The sequence below is a fragment of the Leptonotus elevatus genome, chromosome 3 (genome assembly GCF_054856555.1).
Source record: "Leptonotus elevatus isolate MCC_2025b chromosome 3, RoL_Lele_1.0, whole genome shotgun sequence".
Taxonomy (NCBI): domain Eukaryota; kingdom Metazoa; phylum Chordata; class Actinopteri; order Syngnathiformes; family Syngnathidae; genus Leptonotus; species Leptonotus elevatus.
In genome coordinates, this window is record NC_141241.1 from 13249318 (window position 1) to 13269212 (window position 19895).

General features: G+C 37.2%; 1 protein-coding gene across 1 annotated transcript; it reads left to right on the top strand.

The window, feature by feature from the left end:
* Positions 1 to 2627: 2627 nt before the first annotated feature.
* On the top strand, positions 2628 to 19622 carry tspan15 (tetraspanin 15). Its single transcript, XM_086071952.1, has 8 exons — positions 2628 to 2778; positions 6592 to 6777; positions 6980 to 7054; positions 7526 to 7621; positions 14081 to 14194; positions 16384 to 16434; positions 17485 to 17601; positions 17935 to 19622. Exons 1-8 carry the CDS (start codon positions 2689 to 2691, stop codon positions 18100 to 18102), a joined length of 897 nt encoding a protein of 298 aa, XP_085928078.1. The 5' UTR covers positions 2628 to 2688; the 3' UTR covers positions 18103 to 19622.
* The last annotated feature ends 273 nt before the right edge of the window (positions 19623 to 19895 follow it).

Genomic DNA, 19895 nt, shown 5'->3' on the forward strand with positions numbered 1-19895 from the left:
CTGCTAGTTTTATCTTGAAAATAAATATTGTAAATGAAACAACCACAACACTTTTGTTTTTGCTCTCATTTTTGTTGTTGGTGTTGAGTACAGATCTAAAACTACCCATACAAAAGGACTACTTCTCTTATGAATTATTTTAATGATTATTTACAAATCTGTCTAAATCTGTGTTAGTTGTTTTTTCCTTAAAAAAAAAAAATCTTTATTCGTTTAACTTAAAATGTACAAAACATATTGGCATAGTACTTTGGTAACTCAACATTATATAGAAAAGGTAACAGACAAGCTTGGAAATTTCCAAAAACAACACAAAATACAAAAAAACTAAATCTGTGTTAGTGAGCACTTCCCCTTTGCTGAGCTAACCTTCCTTCTTTTTTTAGGTGCCAAAAATATTTTAAAGGTTTCTGCTGAGTCTGAAAATGTCATTTGTTCCTTTGAATTTGCTCTATATCTTATTTTTGACCATTTAATGTGCTTTCACAGTTCAGAAAATGTACTTTGATCGTTATTAAAGTAGTGCTTGTGTTTTGACGTCACCTGTTTTTGCATTACAAAAATCTGTTGTTTACTGCTAATATTGTAAAAAAAAATTAAATTTTGGCTTAATTTTCACATAAAACATGATTTCCATAAAGAAGGCTCTCTGCAATAACTATTGCCGTCTTTAACAATATTGCATCAAAAATGAAAGATTACTGTATGTACATGTTTGAAAAGACAGTTACAGCCTCATCAAAGTTAGCATAAAGTAAATACCAATGTCATACATAACTTGCGTATTTAGTCCTTTTTTTTTTTAACAAAAAATATGGAATATCTAAAAAACTAGAGCCAATTCAAATAAAATGGTCATTTTCAGATTCAGCAATATCAAAATACCCTAAAGTTGAAACGTTTTCGGCACCAAAATGTGCGTTGACCAATGTAATCCATCCACCTCGCAGGTGTGGCAAAGGAGAAGTGATCACTAACAGATTTAGATAGATTTGTGAACAATATTTAGGAGAAATAGGCCTTTTGTGTACATAGAAAAGGTTTTGGATCTTTGAATTCAGCTCATGAACAATATTTAGTTTGACCTGGGAACAATTACTATCCTTGATTATTTCCCCTAATGAGAACATATTGGGGGTCACCAAGGTCACGGTTCGGATTGTATTCAACCTTACAAGTTTGACTGCATTTTTTATTTTCTGCTGTTTTGTTTTGTTTTTATACAAAAAAGAATGTGAGACCCGAGATACCCAACACAAAGACAATAAAGTCAGGCTAAAGATTTGTTTGCGGTTAATGCCTGTCTAGCAATCTAGGAGGATGCTGTTTTGTACATCTGCTCGGAAAAAATTGCATCTGAAATGGCAGCAAAATAATGAAAAAGGCCCTTGAGACTGTGCTGGTGAGGCTTTTGCTGACTTGTTTGTGTGCCAATTGTTCGCAAACTAAAGGGATCCGTTTAAACTTGCTAGGGGGGAAAAAAATCTATCAACATTTAAAAAGACATAAGTACCTGTTTTCTTTTCGGCTTTGTGTCAAGAAGGCAACACAAAAGATTATTGGTGATGCCAGTCATACACATTTGACGCATATACTACAAGCTGCTCTTTCTCGCTGATACACAGAAGATGGTCGTGGGTTTTGAGCGCCACTTTGACAACTTGGTGTCTGTGATTCCGACGTTTAATCTTTTACTCTAATTTTGTGTGTCAACTATCTGCTGTATGAGCTCGGATGTGTTTACACAGAGATGGAATGCATCTGTGGTGAGGGCTGCTGACTTCAGCGCAACTGTTATTTTCCCTGTGATTGTTTTTGTGCACACAGTATGAGAAGTACTTTTACATGCTGACAAATATATTGTCAGATAAGGCCTTGAGAACAGGGAGAGTCGCCTCAACTTGAGGAGAATCCTATCCACGTAATGTGTTACAATTGCATTCAAACAGGATGTGAAAGACTTAAAAATATTTATTTTGGGGATGTTGTCCTTTGTCCTTGGGTTCAGCATATTCTAGCAAGCACGTATTTCGGTTCTATAGTTTATCATAGTTCCTTGAGAACTGAACTGACATGTTTATGACCACATTTGAATCTTTTGACCTTTTTCCTAGCATGTTCGTATTATATCCCAGTCAAATATATTGATTCCTTGTTCGTGAAGTGGTCTTGATAGGAGCATATTGTAGAAGAGGATGAGGAACTAAAGGGTTCAATTGAAAATTTTCTACACAGTACACAGGGTTCTTTAAATAATTTGGTTTAAAATTACAAAAATATTAGGAGAATAAGCAATTTTACAAGTACTCTTAACAGTTGTATTTATTTTATTTGATTAGATCATTACTAGATCATCTTTTATGTTAACATTTGTTCCAAAATTGCAAAACAATTTATACTTTTTAAAAGCTGACATTGGTATAGTGCAAGCATTTTTAAAATACTAAATCCCACATAAAACAATAGTTCAAATATTTCTATTCATTTAGTTAACCTGTAATAATGAGGTGATTTAGTGATGAAACGATTGCGTTTTTTAAAGTTTTTTTTTTTAGTGGTTGCTTCGATCGTGAACGCGCATTGGTGTAAATGAACGTGAACAGCGTGCACGCGCCCCTAGGTGTGCAGATAGACAATGCGGAAGTGAGTGGTCACAACAAGACAGGACAGCAAGAGCCGGCCGCCACAATGTCTAACAATGACGAAACACGCTATTGCCACAGATTCTCCTACGTGGTTCTCAAAATTCTCCTCTGCTCCTACGCGATCGTTTGGTGGGTGAGTAACAGGTTGTTATCTCTTTGTAATTCTGTACGGGCGCGTGTTGCTTATTTTTTTTTAAACTTCCGAGCATGCAGTTTTCTAAAGACTGTGTGTTTGCGTGGGAGTCGTCGTGGCGCTGTGTTTACAAACAAAAGTTGGCGAAAGTTGACAAAAGTGTTTATTACTGCTAAAACCGATGATTGTAAACGAGTGAATGACTCTCCTGCCAACAAAATGGCCACTCCCTCTACTACACCTTTACCTTAGCTGATATCGCTATCACTTGTAGTTCAGTGTAAACACAAGGAAACTTTTTACACGTCCTTTGACTATTTTAATATCAACCTCGCTCGACGTCTTTTATTTACAATATGATTTTAGTTTCAGTTGATCACAACTGAAGTTGTACTGGGTGTTTGGTAAGTCACTCTGCACTTGTGTTTTTATTAACAGGCATTTTCAATATATGTATTATATGTTAAAGCATTTCCTTTAATACAAATAAAAGTGTAGTAACACGTAGACGGAATATAATAATACAAGCATATATATTTTGTCTTCTGAAAAAAACGACTAATGTGGCGGCACCTTACTGAATCAATTGCAGGCATTATTAATCACATTAATAAATGCTATAGGATGTTATTGACCAAAACAATAGCCACAACTCTGATTAGGATGCAGTTCTACGCCACCGTAAACTACAATCATAATTAATAAACATAGTGAAATGAAGGCCAGTTACAAATGTTTTGCATAGCGCATTTCATACACAATGTGCTAACCTCAAGGCAGAATATATGATTAAGTGTATGAGGCACTATATAAATAAGTTATAGTTTTTATTGTGCAAATAATAAATAATAACCAAAGTATTAATGCAGTTGTGCTAAAAGAACATACAGATTTACGGCTGTATCATGGCGAACCTAGCATAGTCTTGCAATGTTGTGGAAATCTGTGGTTTAGTGATCATTTTCTATGGCTTTTTACATGATCAATATTGAGAATATAAATATTGGTTAAAATTTAGTAGCGTTAATATGTATACATACAGTATGGGACATACATTCTTCTGGTCTCACTGCTGGTAGCATATCTGATTGAAAAGGAGTCCGCATCAGGGTTCACAATATTTGCCTTATGTTCCCTTGCATAGCAGCATTGACATTCTCTGAATAGATTTGCCCTCAGACAATCAAACGTTATTGTCTTTGGAAGAGGAAAGTCACGAAAAAAAGAGATACAGACTTGCTCAATAAAGACTCTTTCGTGAACAAAAGTTTGATATTATTTCTGTTCAAATTAATTCCAAATCACAAGCACCCCTATGCCTTCATTATCACCCAAAGAACATTTTTTTTGTGCCAAGACAATGTTCTTTCAAGGGCAACCTAACTGGCTATTTTGCTGAAACAGATGGCTGATTGACACGTAATGGTCTGTCCTTATATGAGATCCTTTTTAAGGAGGAAGTGGAGTGTGGTGCTCGTGCAGTAATGTGTATATTATGGCGAATGAATGCTTTCCTGATAATGGAGGCGAAACAGATTAATGGCCGCTGTTTACGTTTCGCCTTCTTGTTGATGCCACACTTGGTCCCTGTGGAGTGTGGTTTATCTCAGCTGGATGCGGCATACAATAATGAGCACTTTAGGTCATATTGTCACTTCCTCCAGGAAATGCAGACCAAAGCAAAGCTTCCAACGCTTGTGTTAACATTTGCCCCAGCAGTGTTTTGTTATACACATCATTACATACTGGTGAATTTTGTCCATAAATAAAGTAGCATTAGTATTTAAAGCATACATTTTTTTACGAACAATTTTTCTGCATGTCTGTGAGCACACTCCATTTAGATTATGCAACCTTTTTTTTAATATATATATATATATTTGTTTAGTGGTCATGCTTCTGTGTGCATCACTCAAGCCAAATTCAGGCATGCGTTTATGAACTCGAGTCTATGGGTCACAAAACATGCTGGAACAGAAAATGGCCAATATCCTAAATTGTTCCCTTGAAGTTGGAAGCATAAAATGTTTCCATAATCTGCATCTGCTTTGTGATCTATGCAAACGATTGTTTCCTGTGTGTCTGTTGAAATGCTTTCAGACGAACATGGTCATGCTGAATTCTAAACCTGATGGATTGGTAGGAGGCTGACAACAATATTGTGTCAAGGAGGCTGCTGTGTGTGTTCAGAATGGAAGAAGCATGTATCACACCAGACAAAATCTGGGACCCACAAAAATAGTTTAGTCTTCTAATGAGCATGGTATTGCAGTGATAGCAATGGCATTTTCCAGGTATCATTTCCTTAATGGCTGAAATTGAATCCAAGTGTGGCCTTTTGCATTTTGTATTTTACAGGTGGTCATTCTCGTAATGAGCTATTTCATTTACAATACCCTTTATACAAATCGCAAAGGCTTTTAACCAGACAAGAAACCATCCACTTTTATGAGCACGTTAATTGTAATATTTTGCTTATCAATTGCTTTATTGTGTGTCAGGCTGTGTTCCCATGTTCTAGCTCTTGCTGATACATGTTTTGGTTTTTTTCCCATGCCATGTATGTATATTTTTTGCTATGACTGAAGGTATTCCTTATTAAAACTGACCAAAGGGCACAATCTGACAGGCTTAATTCGTCAGCCTGGTCTAATCGCACGATGACAAGGTCAAGTGTAAAACTTAACTTGGCCAGTTTTATATGGGAGGATTCAACTACTGTAAACTTTAAATGTACAGTATTAAAGACACAGTGGCTGATCTGCAGCTTGAATATTAAAGACAACGTTTAAGTACTGTACACCTGCACAATCTGGTGCCAGCCTACAGATATAACCACAGTATTATTTATATTTTTCTACTTGACTTGTATTGGAGGGATCGTGTCCAGGTTATACCCCACTGGGCTCACATTGGCTCCAGATCACCTGCAACCCTAATGAGTACTCTAGAAAATGGATGGATAGATATTTAGTGGTGAATATTTTCTTGTTTGTAAAAGCAATTCCTCTATTTAAGAAAGCGCTGGTTTGTGGGAGTGGTTTATCAACTAACCCTCTTATTTTGTTGTAGCAGAATCAAAAGATCTGCTGTTGAGGTCCATCTTAGTTTGCTATAAATGCAGGTGATAATTTGACTGGATCTTGCCTTGACGACTCAAAAGCTAGCTTTAATGGAGACCCAATTCACACATTACGTTTGGTCCACTGAGGAGTGAGAAACCATTTCCGTTGCTCAATTTGTTCCATGTTATTTCTAGTCTGGAAAGTTTCCATTACTCACGTCTTCGCTTTGGCATGATATTGCGTTTCCGCAGATTGGTGGTTCTATCTTTGACTGTTCCTGGTGACCCTGCTTAGTGATGAGCCCTACAGGACACATATTACACCGCATTAAATATTATTATTAAAAGAATGTTTTTCAGATTTTGTTAAATAGTTGATGCAAATGACATTCGGCATATTTCCCAAGTCATCAACCAACAAATAATGATTTGTCAATATAATACCGTTTTTTCAAACAGTTTTGAACTTTGTTGTTGTTGGCGTTATGTAAATTAGCCCCACTGTTATGTAAACTCTCCCTCACTTTTCAAGAATAGGCAGATAACAAAATATTTACTTGGTTATATAATTTCACATTTAATGGGTGGCAGGCACTCACTCCAGAGACCCAACTGTGCGTACTACAAACAATAAAAAGTAAACTTTCTAATACTCTTATGTCCCCCTGAAACAAACCGACATACACACTAAAGAAAGACATGAAACTACGTATTAGACTAAATCCAGTGGATGTCTTTTGTGTTTTCAGCTGATAGGCGGCTTCATCCTGGCGATTGGGATATATGCTGAGGTGGAGAGGCAGCGTTACAAGACACTGGAGGGCTTGTTTCTGGCCCCTGCCCTGATTCTCATCCTCCTGGGAATTGCCATGTTCATCGTTTCATTCATTGGCGTCTTGGCATCCCTCAGGGATAATCTAGTTCTTCTCAAAGTGGTAAGTTGTACGCTAAGAGCTTCGCCTACACAGGTAGTTTAAAAAAAATGTTTTAAGCTTTTTCTAGTGTTATTAAAAATGTCAGATGTAGGGTGAACTCTAATTTTCAATGTGGTTTTTGAATACCTTTTCAATATTAGAACCAGTGCAACATATTGAAGTACACAATGTTTTGATGATTGCTGTGTCTTGTTCGACACAGTTCATGTACACACTGGCGGTCTGTCTCATCCTGGAGTTGCTGGGAGGAATTTTGGCATTAGTGTTCCGTAACCAGGTAGGCACTTGCAAAAAAGTCAATTGTTTTATATTGTTTAAAATGATTTCAATTTGTGCGATCTTTCTCTGGTTAACTGCATGATGAATAGCATTTACAGTGCTGCCCACCACAAACTGCCATCCGTGTCAAACATAAGAGTTGAGTGTAATGTATGCTAGTAAAATGCAACCACCAATTACTGAGGTTATCCATGAAATGAAAAGCTTCCACGGGGAACTTTCTTGTCTCTTTCTGGGTGTTTGGACACATTAGCCCGATGTGATCCTGCCACGCCAGATTGCAACTGGCAGATGTGGGCTGTTAAACTGTCACATTTCCATTTCTGCCTGATTGGGTCAGTCACCTTGACAAACCAGGGGCACACCTTGACAAACATGCCACTCTGGCATCTGTTTGCGCAATGATTGAAACATGACGCTAAACACTACTTTGGAAAGACTTTGATTTCTTCCTTGCTTTATTGTCCAGACAGTGGATATACTGAACAAGAACATACGAAGAGGCATCGTGAACTACTATGATGACCTGGACTTCAAAAACATCATGGACTTCGTTCAGATAGAGGTACAGTTCAATTTTTTTGTGCATCAAAACAAGAAGTGTTTGAAGCAAAGTTTACAATAATACACCACAACCAATCCTGCTAAGCAGTGAGCATTGCACACCAACCAGCATTTGCTTGGCTATACTTTACTTTTTGCAAACTTCGAACATTACATGTAGCTATCACTTTGTACCTGCTTCCAAGTATTCCACACTTTGGCCCATTATACGGCCTGAAGCAGATCTCATTAGCAGCTTTTATCAAAGGACAATACAATTAATAATCTGGTGGTCGCAACTCCTCATGCATTAAGATTAGGCAGACAAAAAAATTTATTCGGGAAAAAAAGGCTGGCAAGACTGCTTCACAGCATCTGTTATCAAATAAATTGCAAATGCTATGATTAATCTTGGCAATAAAAAAAAGAACAAACAACCAAAACTTGGTCAAGGTATGTAGTGGTTAAGACCCTGTAAATTTACTATTTCATCCACAGGTCCATATGAAATTGTAAAAATGTATATATATATATTTTTTTTTTTTACAATTTATGATTTGGTGGCAGCAGGTGGGCAGCTGTGTCTCCCTTGTTTCAAACCCGGAAATTAATTTTTGATTCGCTTATAGCCTGCGATGTCGAGAATCTGCAATTCAGATTTTGCATGACCGCAAAACCATTGGCTGAGATTAGGCCATTTGTGATATTTAGTGGCAGAACACCACACGGCAGCCCTAAATCACACCTTGTATCATAGCCAGTCTATATTAATTTCAAGTGACATTTCACTCTATTCTCTTTCTGTATTCCAATGGAAATGTGACATTTACTGTCAAAAGGCTCAGACAATGCATTTCTAATTGAAATGCATAATTATTTAACGTGTTAAAAACACGCGATGTGATCAATTTGATTACAATTTGAAGTAGGTAGCATAGGCCTCGTTATCAGCATAAAACATTCGGTAATTCTGAGTCATTTTCATTGTTGTGATTGAGTGACATCCAATGATCATGCATATTTTTCAATTCATTACTGTAGCCCATCGCTTTCATTTAGGCATTGCTGTTTTTTACATTGCACTTTTTACATTCAAAGCAATCCATCACAAAGTAGTGTAAATATTTGAACATTTAAATAAATCATGAGCCATCATGGAAGAAGCACAAGAGATGCACAAAAATAAAAGTCGCAACCCTATGTATTGTCACTGCATATAGAAAAACTCTTAAAAACAAACAAACTCTGCATTAAATGAGTAAATCAGAAGTGTGGTCCAAATGTGTGGCCATATTAGAATAATATGTTCTATGCAGCCCCACTAGTCTAAATATGGTATTCTAAAAAAACTGATGGATTTTGCTTCATAACTTCACGAATGTAATATTGATCAGAATATGATGTTTAGACTAGTGAGGTCACATATAACATATAATTGTCAAGAAATGTTTACGGTTGACTTCCACTTTAAAAGAACTGAGCAGTCACTGCCTTTTTGTTGGTTCAGGCACATGTGCTGCTGCTGCAGGACCCTTGATTAATTAGCGTGGTTTTCAAAGTGTGTCAGACTAGGTCGCCTGATTGTGGGCGGGAAGAATGCATTTATCACTTCAAGTGATACATTGTTCGGATACATTGTTCGGATACATTATTGCGCTTGCACTATTGGCGCTCCCATTCTGCAGAACGTGTTCTTTTTTTGTCCATGTACTTACTGTCAAGTTGTTTTTGGGTGTTACAGCTCACAATAATTGGCCTGTCCAGCTGCATGGTTTCATCTCAATCTGTTTCTCCTGTGGCTGTAACCCTCACTAAGAATGTCCTCTTGCGAGAATTGGACAATTACTATCTCATTAAACTGTGCTCATACTGATTTGTCTGTCAGCATCAACTTACTTTGAAAAATTGTGAGGGATAAGAATTTCTACATGCACAGGAAAAAAAAAAGGAATCAATATTCATTGTGAGCCAGTTTCAGTGGTTTCTTAGCACTATAACTGGATGTGCAAACTGTTTTAGATTGACATGTAAACGGGGTGTCTCAATTAGATCAAGAGCTGAATCTGCCTTTACAAATACATAGTAAGGCTAAGTTTGGATTGCTTCATTCAGGCAGTTCTGATAAATTTGTGGTCTTTACTGTATATACAGTATTTGAGCAAATACTTTTTTTTCCATCAATGGATCAGTTGATTTAAAAGTGAGATTACTAGCAAATCTACTAATGCGTTGGAGGTACGTTCAATGTGGTAAAGATGTTTAATGTGTTTATTTAAAAAAATATATACACAAATAAGAAGTGTGGCTTGCTGGCAGACTTTGAGATAATAATAATAATAAAAAACTAGCATGTATCCTCATTACTGTTGAGAGAACATCTGTAGTGGTCCATTTGATGAATACCATTTTAGATTTGGGTTAAATGTATATTTGTTGTAACATTTTTCATATAAAATTCTCTTCCACTAAATCAGTGTATGCCCTCCCCCAAAGCAGCATTAAAAAACACGGTTGAAGTGACACAATTTATTTTCCCCAAGTAGCACAGGTAAACATTATAACAGCAGGGGGGGAAAAAAAAACAGAATAGGATATCCTCCCGTCACAGTTGAGCTTCAATCATGTGTGACTAAAAATCTCATATGAAATCCTGCACCTTGACTGCAATGTGTGACCATTTGTCACTTCCAGCAGGATGTCCAGGAAATGTGCCCACCATATGCACCGATGATGTTCAATCAATGTTGGCACAGTTAAATTGAATGGATGAACATAAAAGATGTAATAAGGTCATCAAAAATAATTATATATTGCTACTGAACTGATATTACGCATTTCAATCTTGCAGCATAAATCCAGTTTATCAGACCTTCAACATTTATGCATGACAACACTGGAGGCACCTTTTTTTTATGTATGGGAAATTAACATTCTGTTCACACACTGCTCTGGTGGACATTCTAGCAGTTCACACGCCAGTTGCATGCTTAGTCAAAGCTTTAGGTCTTTGTCTGTGGCATCGTGTTGCATGAAAACAAAATTCTCCTGTGGACCTGCAGAAGTTAGTCTTTCATCGGAGACTAAATTAACACATTTTTATGTCTACCCTGCCAGCTTCATATGATTGTTTTGGTGAAAGCTGGTGCGCTCACTAATGCAGATTTAAACACCAAGTTTAAAGACACCGCAAAGTCATTTTTGTGATTTGTTTCTAAATATGTCTGAAGATAAGTCCAGAAAAGATGTGCAATGACTGAGAACAATTTAATACTAAATTGTTGAAATACTGTACAGCATTAAAGTTGTCACCTTCTCAACTGTGCAGATTTTTTTTTGCCGTGGCTAAAACAACACCCAGCACTTGGGCTCATGGCATTACTCGGCCCTCCGCTACTATAAAAGCACCGAGCGCAGTTATTTCAACACAGTTGCCTAGTAATAAAACCGTGGCCCATTTCTACCGTCTACTATCTTTGCAAGTTGAATGGCTCCACTGCGAATTGGCCGGCTACTAGCAGCTAGTAGCTTTTTTAGCCGCTAGTGGGCTCTGTTCAGAGACACTAACAAAAGTTCATTACATTTGTTAGCGAGTGAGTGAACTCACTAACTTACGGGTGCCAACATAAGAGATGTCAAAGGAAAGTTAACTGTTTACTAAACACAGTGGCACACCTTTTTCAGCCTGCAGCTGACGAGTTACTTAGTGCATTTCATACACGATGTGCTTCACGTACTGTAATTTAAAGTACAGCATTTAAGAGCGTAAAGAAATAAAAAGTAGCTTACTAAAATCTCAAAGAGCGGACAGTGTGGGGGGGGGGGGAGCATAGTTTTTAGCCTGGATTTAAAAGCATTTACACTTTATTGGTATATTTGGAATTTTAGGTCATTCATAATATTCACTCTGATAATAAAGGATACCAGCCATTTTATATTATTATACACAAGTACAGAGAAAAAAAAAGTAATGCTTTTTGTGGGACATATTATGATGCTGTAGTTGAGACTTGTTAACAATAAATATTCTTCTCTAAGTTGTGGCATATTTCCAAGATTTTTTTTTCTTTTGGTCCTTTACAGGGTCTTTAAGACAAGTCATGCAAACTCGACCAATTAACACCTTTTTATACAATTTGTCACGACAGTAACAACAGATTTTTCTTTCTTTACATGCATTTTAATCCTCAATTGACGTAATGACTTGACAAAGGCAAGGAAAACATGGATCTTCATGCCGAACATGCTGCCAAGATGGCAATTAGGGGCTAGTTAGTTCGTCATTCCAATTGCTATTGAACAGCCAGTCACCAGTCAGGCAGGGTGGGCTGGCAGTGTGCTTCAAAGTTTATTTATATACCTCTTGTGCAGTGACATGTCTGAGGATTATTTCCTAGGAAAGGACTACTGGGAATGGAAATAAGCAAGAGACATATTCCATCAGTAAACAAACACTGGGTCCAGTTACTCTTCTGGGACTTCATCTTGTTGATGTTTGCTTGAAGAGGGAGATATTTCACTTTGCTTTTATGTGCCAGGACATTCCCCTGAAGCAGATGATCAATCTTCTCATCATCGTCATTCACAGCAGAGCTACAGTATTTGATTGCATTGTTGTAAGCATCTTTGTTTTCTGTTTTTTGTACTGTTATAGGCAGTAATTGTGCCAAAATTGCTTTGGCCCCCACCGCCCCTTCGTTTTTTGAGGGGGATAATAAAACATAGTTGTGAGGAGAGTTTGGTTTAGAAACTAACTTCATGGCACATTTGCATCATGTCTGCATACTGATCACAGCTCTTGGCAAAGAACGGACTAAATGAATCAGACTTTATTCCTTTATTTTTCTCCCTTCCTTTAAGAAAGATTTTTTTTCTCCGCGACATTTTGTCTCATTTGTTCTTTCTTACATCTTGTTCAGCTCACTTTCCCCTGCTTCGGATAAAATATTTATCTGGTAAAGGGGCAACAAAGCGGAGCTTGTAGTGTGGCTGCCAAGTTGCTCTGTTCAAAAACTCCGCCGGTGTTACAATTGTTGCTTGATTCAATTTGGTGAATGTGTGCTCAGTTTGTCCCTTTAGGACAATATTCTCATGGTGGGTAACCTCATCAAAACAATTGCTGCTATTTAGTTTGTCTTGTCTCTTACGTTTTCTAAACCAAACTAGAATTGGCTCAGTATATTTCATTTTATCTATTGATTTAATTCTGCTTTTCCGTGCCTGTCAAGAGCTTGGTAAGTGTTTTTCTATCTTTCCTGCCCAACACAATTTATGACCAACTGGAAAAGTTTGCCAGTGAAATTCTGAGCTGTGTGTTGACTTTGTCAGTCAATATTCCAGTTTCCTATCAGAAAGTATTTGCTCAAATGTCCGTCATTTATTGTTAGCCACAGGCTGAATAATGTGTCCTGTTGTATTTAATAAACTGTTAACTTTTCCTAATGTGTTTATGTGGATCGACACACTTACACAACACCAAGTGAGGAGGTGATGGCATGGACGAGCCCACCACACACCCACGGCATCGCCTCCAGAATCTGTTAGCTTGTGGCTAGCACGTCTTGTTGCGCCGTGGAAATCCCCGCAACAAGGATGTATTCCAGTCAACGGAGAGTTTAAGCAGATATATTTCCGTGGCTCAAATGTGTAGGCATTTGTAAGCGTATAAAAGGTGTCAGACACGTTTTTTTTTCCAAGGGGGCATAATGCCCACAGTGCTTGAAAGTGGAGACAATGGATTTGTTTCTCATGATTTTGAAGCCTCATTTTATATACTTTTTTTTTAACCATTAAAATGTTGCAGGTTTGTTAACAACACTCTTTACTCTTTAGTGTCAAATTCGCAAGAAGTGTATTTTCACTTTACAGGGACTTCAAAGCTACTGAATGCAGAAAGTTGAACTCACTACTGCCACCTGTGGCTGAAAATTGAAACTGCAGTTTCCCTTCAGTGCACACATTCGTCATATCGAGGGCAGAAAATTCAAACTATTGGCCAGAGGCTTGCAGGAGTGCCGATTATGAACAGATAAGGTGTTAATCTAACTAATTAAAAAATGTTTGTCATAAATGGTCAAATAAAAACGCTATTGTAAAGCTATTTTTGGGCAAATTGTTGCAAAATGCAGCTTTAAATGCCTGGTGCGCTCTACAGTTGCGTAAATAACCTCGGGGTTCCACTGTATTTGAGGATTTTTTTTTTTGCTGTAGTACTGTAGAAAAGGTTAGACTTTCCTTTTTAACAATTTTTATTAGGAGATTTACTTACCCAGGTCCCAGTCATTGAATAACCAGTCAGTGATTTTATGTCTGTCAACAGTTCATAGCGGGACAAACACAAACTCATAATTGCATATATATTTTCTTGTCTCTCCTTTTGGCACCCAATCTGAATCATTCTAATTTACAATTTGTCTTCTCAGTCAGTTTGTTCCTGATTCTTTTGAATATTGAACCTCCTCTGTCATGTCTTTTCTCTCAAAAGTTTATGTGTTGTGGTGGCCAAGGGTATAAAGACTGGTCAGTCAACATGTACCACAACTGCTCTTCACGGGGTCCACTGGCCTGTGGCGTGCCATATACCTGCTGCATTATGAAGGTGAGTAGCATTTATGGTGACAGATTTTTAGCAACATGAAACAAACATGTCAAAAATTTTGAAGAAAAAAAATTGTTTGTTTTCCAGTTGTGTTAATGCAAAAAATAAAATAACAATCCCCCCCAGAAATTCTATTTGTATCAAAAGACAGCAAGAGGCTTTTACAATTGTTCTCATTTTTAGTTACTCAACCCCATAATTTATTTTTTATTTTTTTGAATAATATGTTCTATGCAGCCCCACTAGTCTAAATATGGTATTCTGGTTAATATTGCGGTAGTGAAATATGAGTTAAGTAGCAAAATCCAGCTTTTTTTATCCATCTCAGGGGGCGGCCATTTTGCCACTTGCTGTTGACTGAAGATGACATCAATGTTGCTCAGGTCTCAGGTAACAACCAATCACAGCTCAGCTCCAGAAAACAGGTGAGCTCTGATTGGTCATTGCCTGAGCCCTGAGCAACATTGATATCATCTTCAGTCAACAACATGTGGCAAAATGAGATGGATAAAAACGGCTAGATTTTGCTTCATAACTCTTATTCTAAAAATTTAATATTAATCAGAATGTCATGTTTAGACTAATGAGGTCACATATAACATATTATTGTCAAGAAATGTTTAAGATTGACTTGCACTTTATACTTTATTTATACTTTATTTCATTACGCTCTTAACTTTGGCCAAGTGAATATATTGCATTGAATGCATGTCATGTTTTATAGTGACACTAATTGCAGACATTTATGGTGGTTCAAATGAAGTCAACGTCTGACTCAAGAATATTACTGTACTAGAGAGTTGACAACCCTGTTTTATTTCAGATCATTAACATTAAGAGTATAATTTCATATTTCCTGAATATATATTTACCATGTGTCTGCAAAGTCCAGAATCTGTGGTTCACTTTGTGAACTGTATAGCATTATAATTGTAGTAATGGGCATATTATGTTTAAAATAAATACACCTTTGCCATGCAAGGCGCACTCGTAGGCAATTTTCGCCCACATAAACACCAGAACTTTACATGGCTACTTAAAAATAAAAAAAATAAAAACGGAGCAGCTTGTTGTTTGCTTGTATGCTGCTCATATCTTTCCACATGCTGGTCCAAAAGTTCAGCTTTTCTAACTTTATCAAATTTGTCTGGTATGTTTAAGGCAATGACTTCCATGAACGACCCTTTTTCCTTGTGTTTTCTCCCAATAAAACTCAATTTTCATAGCCCTGAGATTTACCACAAATGACCATCATATGCCACGTAATAAATGAAAGTCACGCACCACCTGGAAATTCATCCCATCTGTTTACTACAAGCTGGCCCTCGCACACGTCGACTCAAAAAGGCGTGTGCGCAGCTGCTCTGTGCAGGCATACCGGAGCCAATTGAAATGCTGAATTGATAACATGCTGCCTGGATATTCATCACCCTACCGACTGATTTGTGCAGATAATCAACACATATGACCCCCGAGTCTGGGGGACCACAAATTTGCTCAAGTAACTACTTGTGCGGAATATGGGCAATTGCAATACTTGCAATGTATTCACACTCAAATGTCAAGTGTGGGCTGCCAAGCCATATTTCTACTTTTGAAGATTTTCTGTCCACGTTCCGAATTTTGATTTTAATCATGTAGTTGATGATTGATTATTTGTCTCAAGTAAGCACAAGCATAAAACGCTGAATAAAAAAAATGCATATTGTAATTGAGTGCAAGTTGGAGAAGAGGCTGAAGGAAGCACAGCCATTACAGCATAATTATGTGCTTTTGGAAATTATTTCAACAAGGGTTTCGCTCTCGTTTCATCTCTTATCTGAATTGACACTAGCAGCAGGGTAACATTTCATGTGGTGTGTGCATGCTCATTGGAATGGAATTGTTTACTGATGAATGTATTTCATGCAATATTTTGTCCTGCGCTTCTCTATATCGTAATGTTCAAAGTGATGCAGCTAATCTGATGATTAAAACCAATAGAAGCAAGTTGCAAAAAAAAAATATATATATATGATTAATCCTCTACCCTTCATCTCCTCTTCTGTGCCATATGGCCAGATTGGTAGGAGCTCATCTTGGGGATGTTGATATGAATATTTGTGGCTGGTGTAGTCTGTTTATCCAGTTTGTCACATTCATTTATAATGTTTCTAATTGTCTACCTTGTTTCATTTTCTCCCGTGTAGCCAAAGGAAGTAGCAAACACATTGTGTGGCTACAAGGTGTTGCAACAAGAGGTAAGACTGATGAATGAGACCAATAAATGCCATAATAACATCTATATATATTTTTAGATGCAATATTGCATGTGTTGGAGCATCATTTAAAAGTGGCAGCCAAAGGCGAATATTAGAAAGTCTGCGCATTCATGCAGTCAGTCCATTTAATATTCAGGTGTTGCCGCAGCACTGCACCTGTATTTACTTTCATTGAAATATGTGCTCAATATCTTTTGCTGACTTTTTTTTTTTTTGGAGAGCTCAGTATTATTCAATCGTCAGCCTGCCCGAATCAACATATCATCGTCATCATCGCTGTCTTTTTCTTTTCTTTTTTTCCCCGACAAACACTTTTCAAGGGAATTGTTTGGCCAGTTGGTGGCACTTTTATTTTAGTTTGCACTCCGTTATCTTGGACTAGACATATTAGAGGTGGCAGGAAAGTTCTTGTGAGATCCTGCGGTGTGTGTGAGAAGAGTGCGAGAGTTGAGGCAGGTCAACGTGCATGCACAGTGCACTGAGCATCTGACAGTTCCCGCAGGGCGAGAAGAACGTTGGCTCTTTTTTTTATATAAATATATATTTTTTTTTAACTCTTTCCCAAACTCAAAGGGTCAGCAAGTAGAGCCAGTTCCCATGAAGGCGTGCTAGAGACGTCTGGGCAAGCACTTAAAGATGAAAATGTTTAGTTTGGTTTTGAAAAATCTTTTGTGACACCAGACCTGAAACTTTTCGGGACTTTCTGAAAATCATCACTACAGGGTGAGAAACAACAATGTTGCTCTCATTAAAATGTATTCAATTGTATGCCAAAGCGATAGCGCTTGAACCGAGGCCATTTTAGCCAATCAGAAGTCATTTCCAGAAAAAGCAGCTTACTCTACCAAATGGCAAATTTAATGAGGAGGAATCATATTTGTGGACCAATAAATTCTCTATACAAAAAAAAAAGACTAAAAGAATAAAGCTAAGAAAAACATGGTAGCGAGTGTCCAGCACATTCGTCCCGCTCGTCTGATGTTCTCTTCCTTTGGTTTGGTTGTTCTTCCGCCGTCGCTGCCTCGTTAGCGCTTGGAGCTGATCGACAGTATCCACATCAGAGGCTGCACCGACGCCTTCTTCATTTGGCTAACGGACAACTACAAGATTATGGCAGCAGTGCTGCTAGGCATCCTGCTTCCTCAGGTACACGTACGCACACACATCCGCCATTTCAATATTTTCATTTTGTGTACTGTGTGTATCCAAATCAAAAACGACCAGCAGGAACTAACTTTTTTTTTTTCTCCATATAAAACAGACCTTTGAAAGCAGAGTAGTGACTAAATGGGATTGCATTTGATTTGTTTCAGCTCAGGGTTTTTTTTTTTTTCAAACATCTGTCTAGTGAAATGCATTTCATGCTCATCATCACTTTCTTGTTCAACTCTTTTGCATTTCAACAGTTTGACGGGTCAGTCCATTACGTTGCACAGAGGCCTTCCTGTCCCTTCACTCCCTTTTATTTTGTCTCCTTAGTTCGTTGGTGTAGCCATCAGCTGGTTGTACATCACCCGAGTGGAAGACGCCATCAGCGAGTACGGTCACTACACGGACGGCCTTCTGGACTCAAACGCGCAGGACAGACACCTGAAAAGTCAAGGCCGGATGGCCAAGTGGTTTATGTGCATGCCTGAGATTAACTGAAAATCAACTGCTCGCTTTAGTCCCTTCAATCACACAAACATTTTCATCTTGGACTGAAATCAAGTCTACAGCACTGATTTATCCTCACCACTCGGGGACAAACACCGTGAAGTGGTACACTCGACAAATCGAGTCTCCCCGCTGATGTATAGTATTTGCTTCTCATCACAATACCAATCGGGATATGAATGCCAATTTTTTACTACTTCAACAAATATGCATCTCCGCAAGTCGCTCATCTCATTATTTGAGCATAGAGCTGAAAACACTTAAGAGATCTCAGGATATTAATTAAACCTTTTTTTTATATATTATTTATTGTATGAACCTGTTGGAATACTACTTTTTTTTTTATTATTGCGCATCCACAGTGTTGTCCGTCTCTACATGATGCCCAATGCTGTAGTTATCTTTAAGTAACCAAGATGAAGTATATAAGGGATTATGACTCATAAATTCAATATTGTTTTTAAGGTGGTGCTCATCTACCATTAAACCTGTGATAAGTGAAAACAAAGCAATGTGAAGTTCAAACGGGCTCTTTTAAATCATGCAGAAAATGAAAGTAATTTAATTAAATTGTGAGACCACTTTAACATTATGTAAAGGTACAAATTATGCAAAACTTATAAAGTTGCAAATGTCAAACTTGGAAACAACTTTACTGATGCCCAACCGCCAGTAGATGATATCATTGCCCCATTTTATAGGAAATAAACACAGTTTGAGAGTCCATGGGATTAATGGCTGAATTTTGTGCAACCTACAATTTTCTACTGTCGAAGGAGAGAGGCTATGCTGTCATTTGTCAGATTCGGTTTATACGGAATTATTCGACATAATCGTGTGGGTATTGAAAATTTTGAAATTTTCTAAAATGGCTGGCAGTGAATGAGTTTTAAATATTTTTAAAAATAAAATAAAAAAAATGGTTCAATTAAACATTAAAATGTGTTTTACTTGCATGTTCAAAAACAGATAAAATGAAAATGTAATACATAAAAGACAAAGGTTGACACCAAAGTGCTGTACTTTTTTTTTTAATTGGGAGAATACTAAAGAATAACAAAGTGTACTTGTGAAACAGCAGACTAATCTATACACGTTGATATTTTTCTGTCGATAAAATGTGCATGAAGGGATTGGCTGAACGTGATACTCATTACTGAGTGACGTGCTTTTGTCGTTCTACTGAAATTGATGAGAATGTGATTTCCTGAATTTAAAGGATTTTTTTTCCAACACCCCCCCTCTCTCATTTCTTCCTCAATTCCATTTTAAATCATCCCTTGATCACATGACACATCACTCCATCAGGCCTCTAACAGATTGTACAGACTTTACAAATATTCATTTCACTTTTTTTTTGTTTTTAAACCTCCCAGTTGTTCCTGTTTTTCTCAACAACAAAAATTATTTTATTTTTTTGTGGTGTGTATAATATTTAATTGGATAATAATGATGCAAGTTGTTGATTGTTTTTGGTTGTTTGCGTGCTGAAAATGAAATTAAGTAAGACATCTTGTGTGGTTTTGACTTTAATGCTTTGTTTCATTGAATCTGGGAGTGGAGGATCACTATATACTTTCTGACATCACGGAAAGATGCAATTTTGAGTCAGTTGTCTTAAACTTCAACCAAAATAAAACATTGGTATGAATGTTTCAAACTAAGCTGTTTGGCTGAGCCGTTACAGCCCAAAAAAAGATATTCCGTTTATTGCAATTACATAATTAGAATTTGTTTGTATTACAGTACATCTTTTATCCAATGAAGCAGTGCGATTAAAGTAT

Excerpts from the sequence above, each read along its gene's own strand:
- tspan15 (XM_086071952.1), top strand. The coding sequence starts at position 2,689 with ATGTCTAACAATGACGAAACACGCTATTGCCACAGATTCTCCTACGTG. Across the intron at positions 6,778-6,979 it reads ATCTAGTTCTTCTCAAAGTG|TTCATGTACACACTGGCGGT; the intron begins GTAAGTTGTACG and ends TGTTCGACACAG. Across the intron at positions 17,602-17,934 it reads TAGGCATCCTGCTTCCTCAG|TTCGTTGGTGTAGCCATCAG; the intron begins GTACACGTACGC and ends TTGTCTCCTTAG.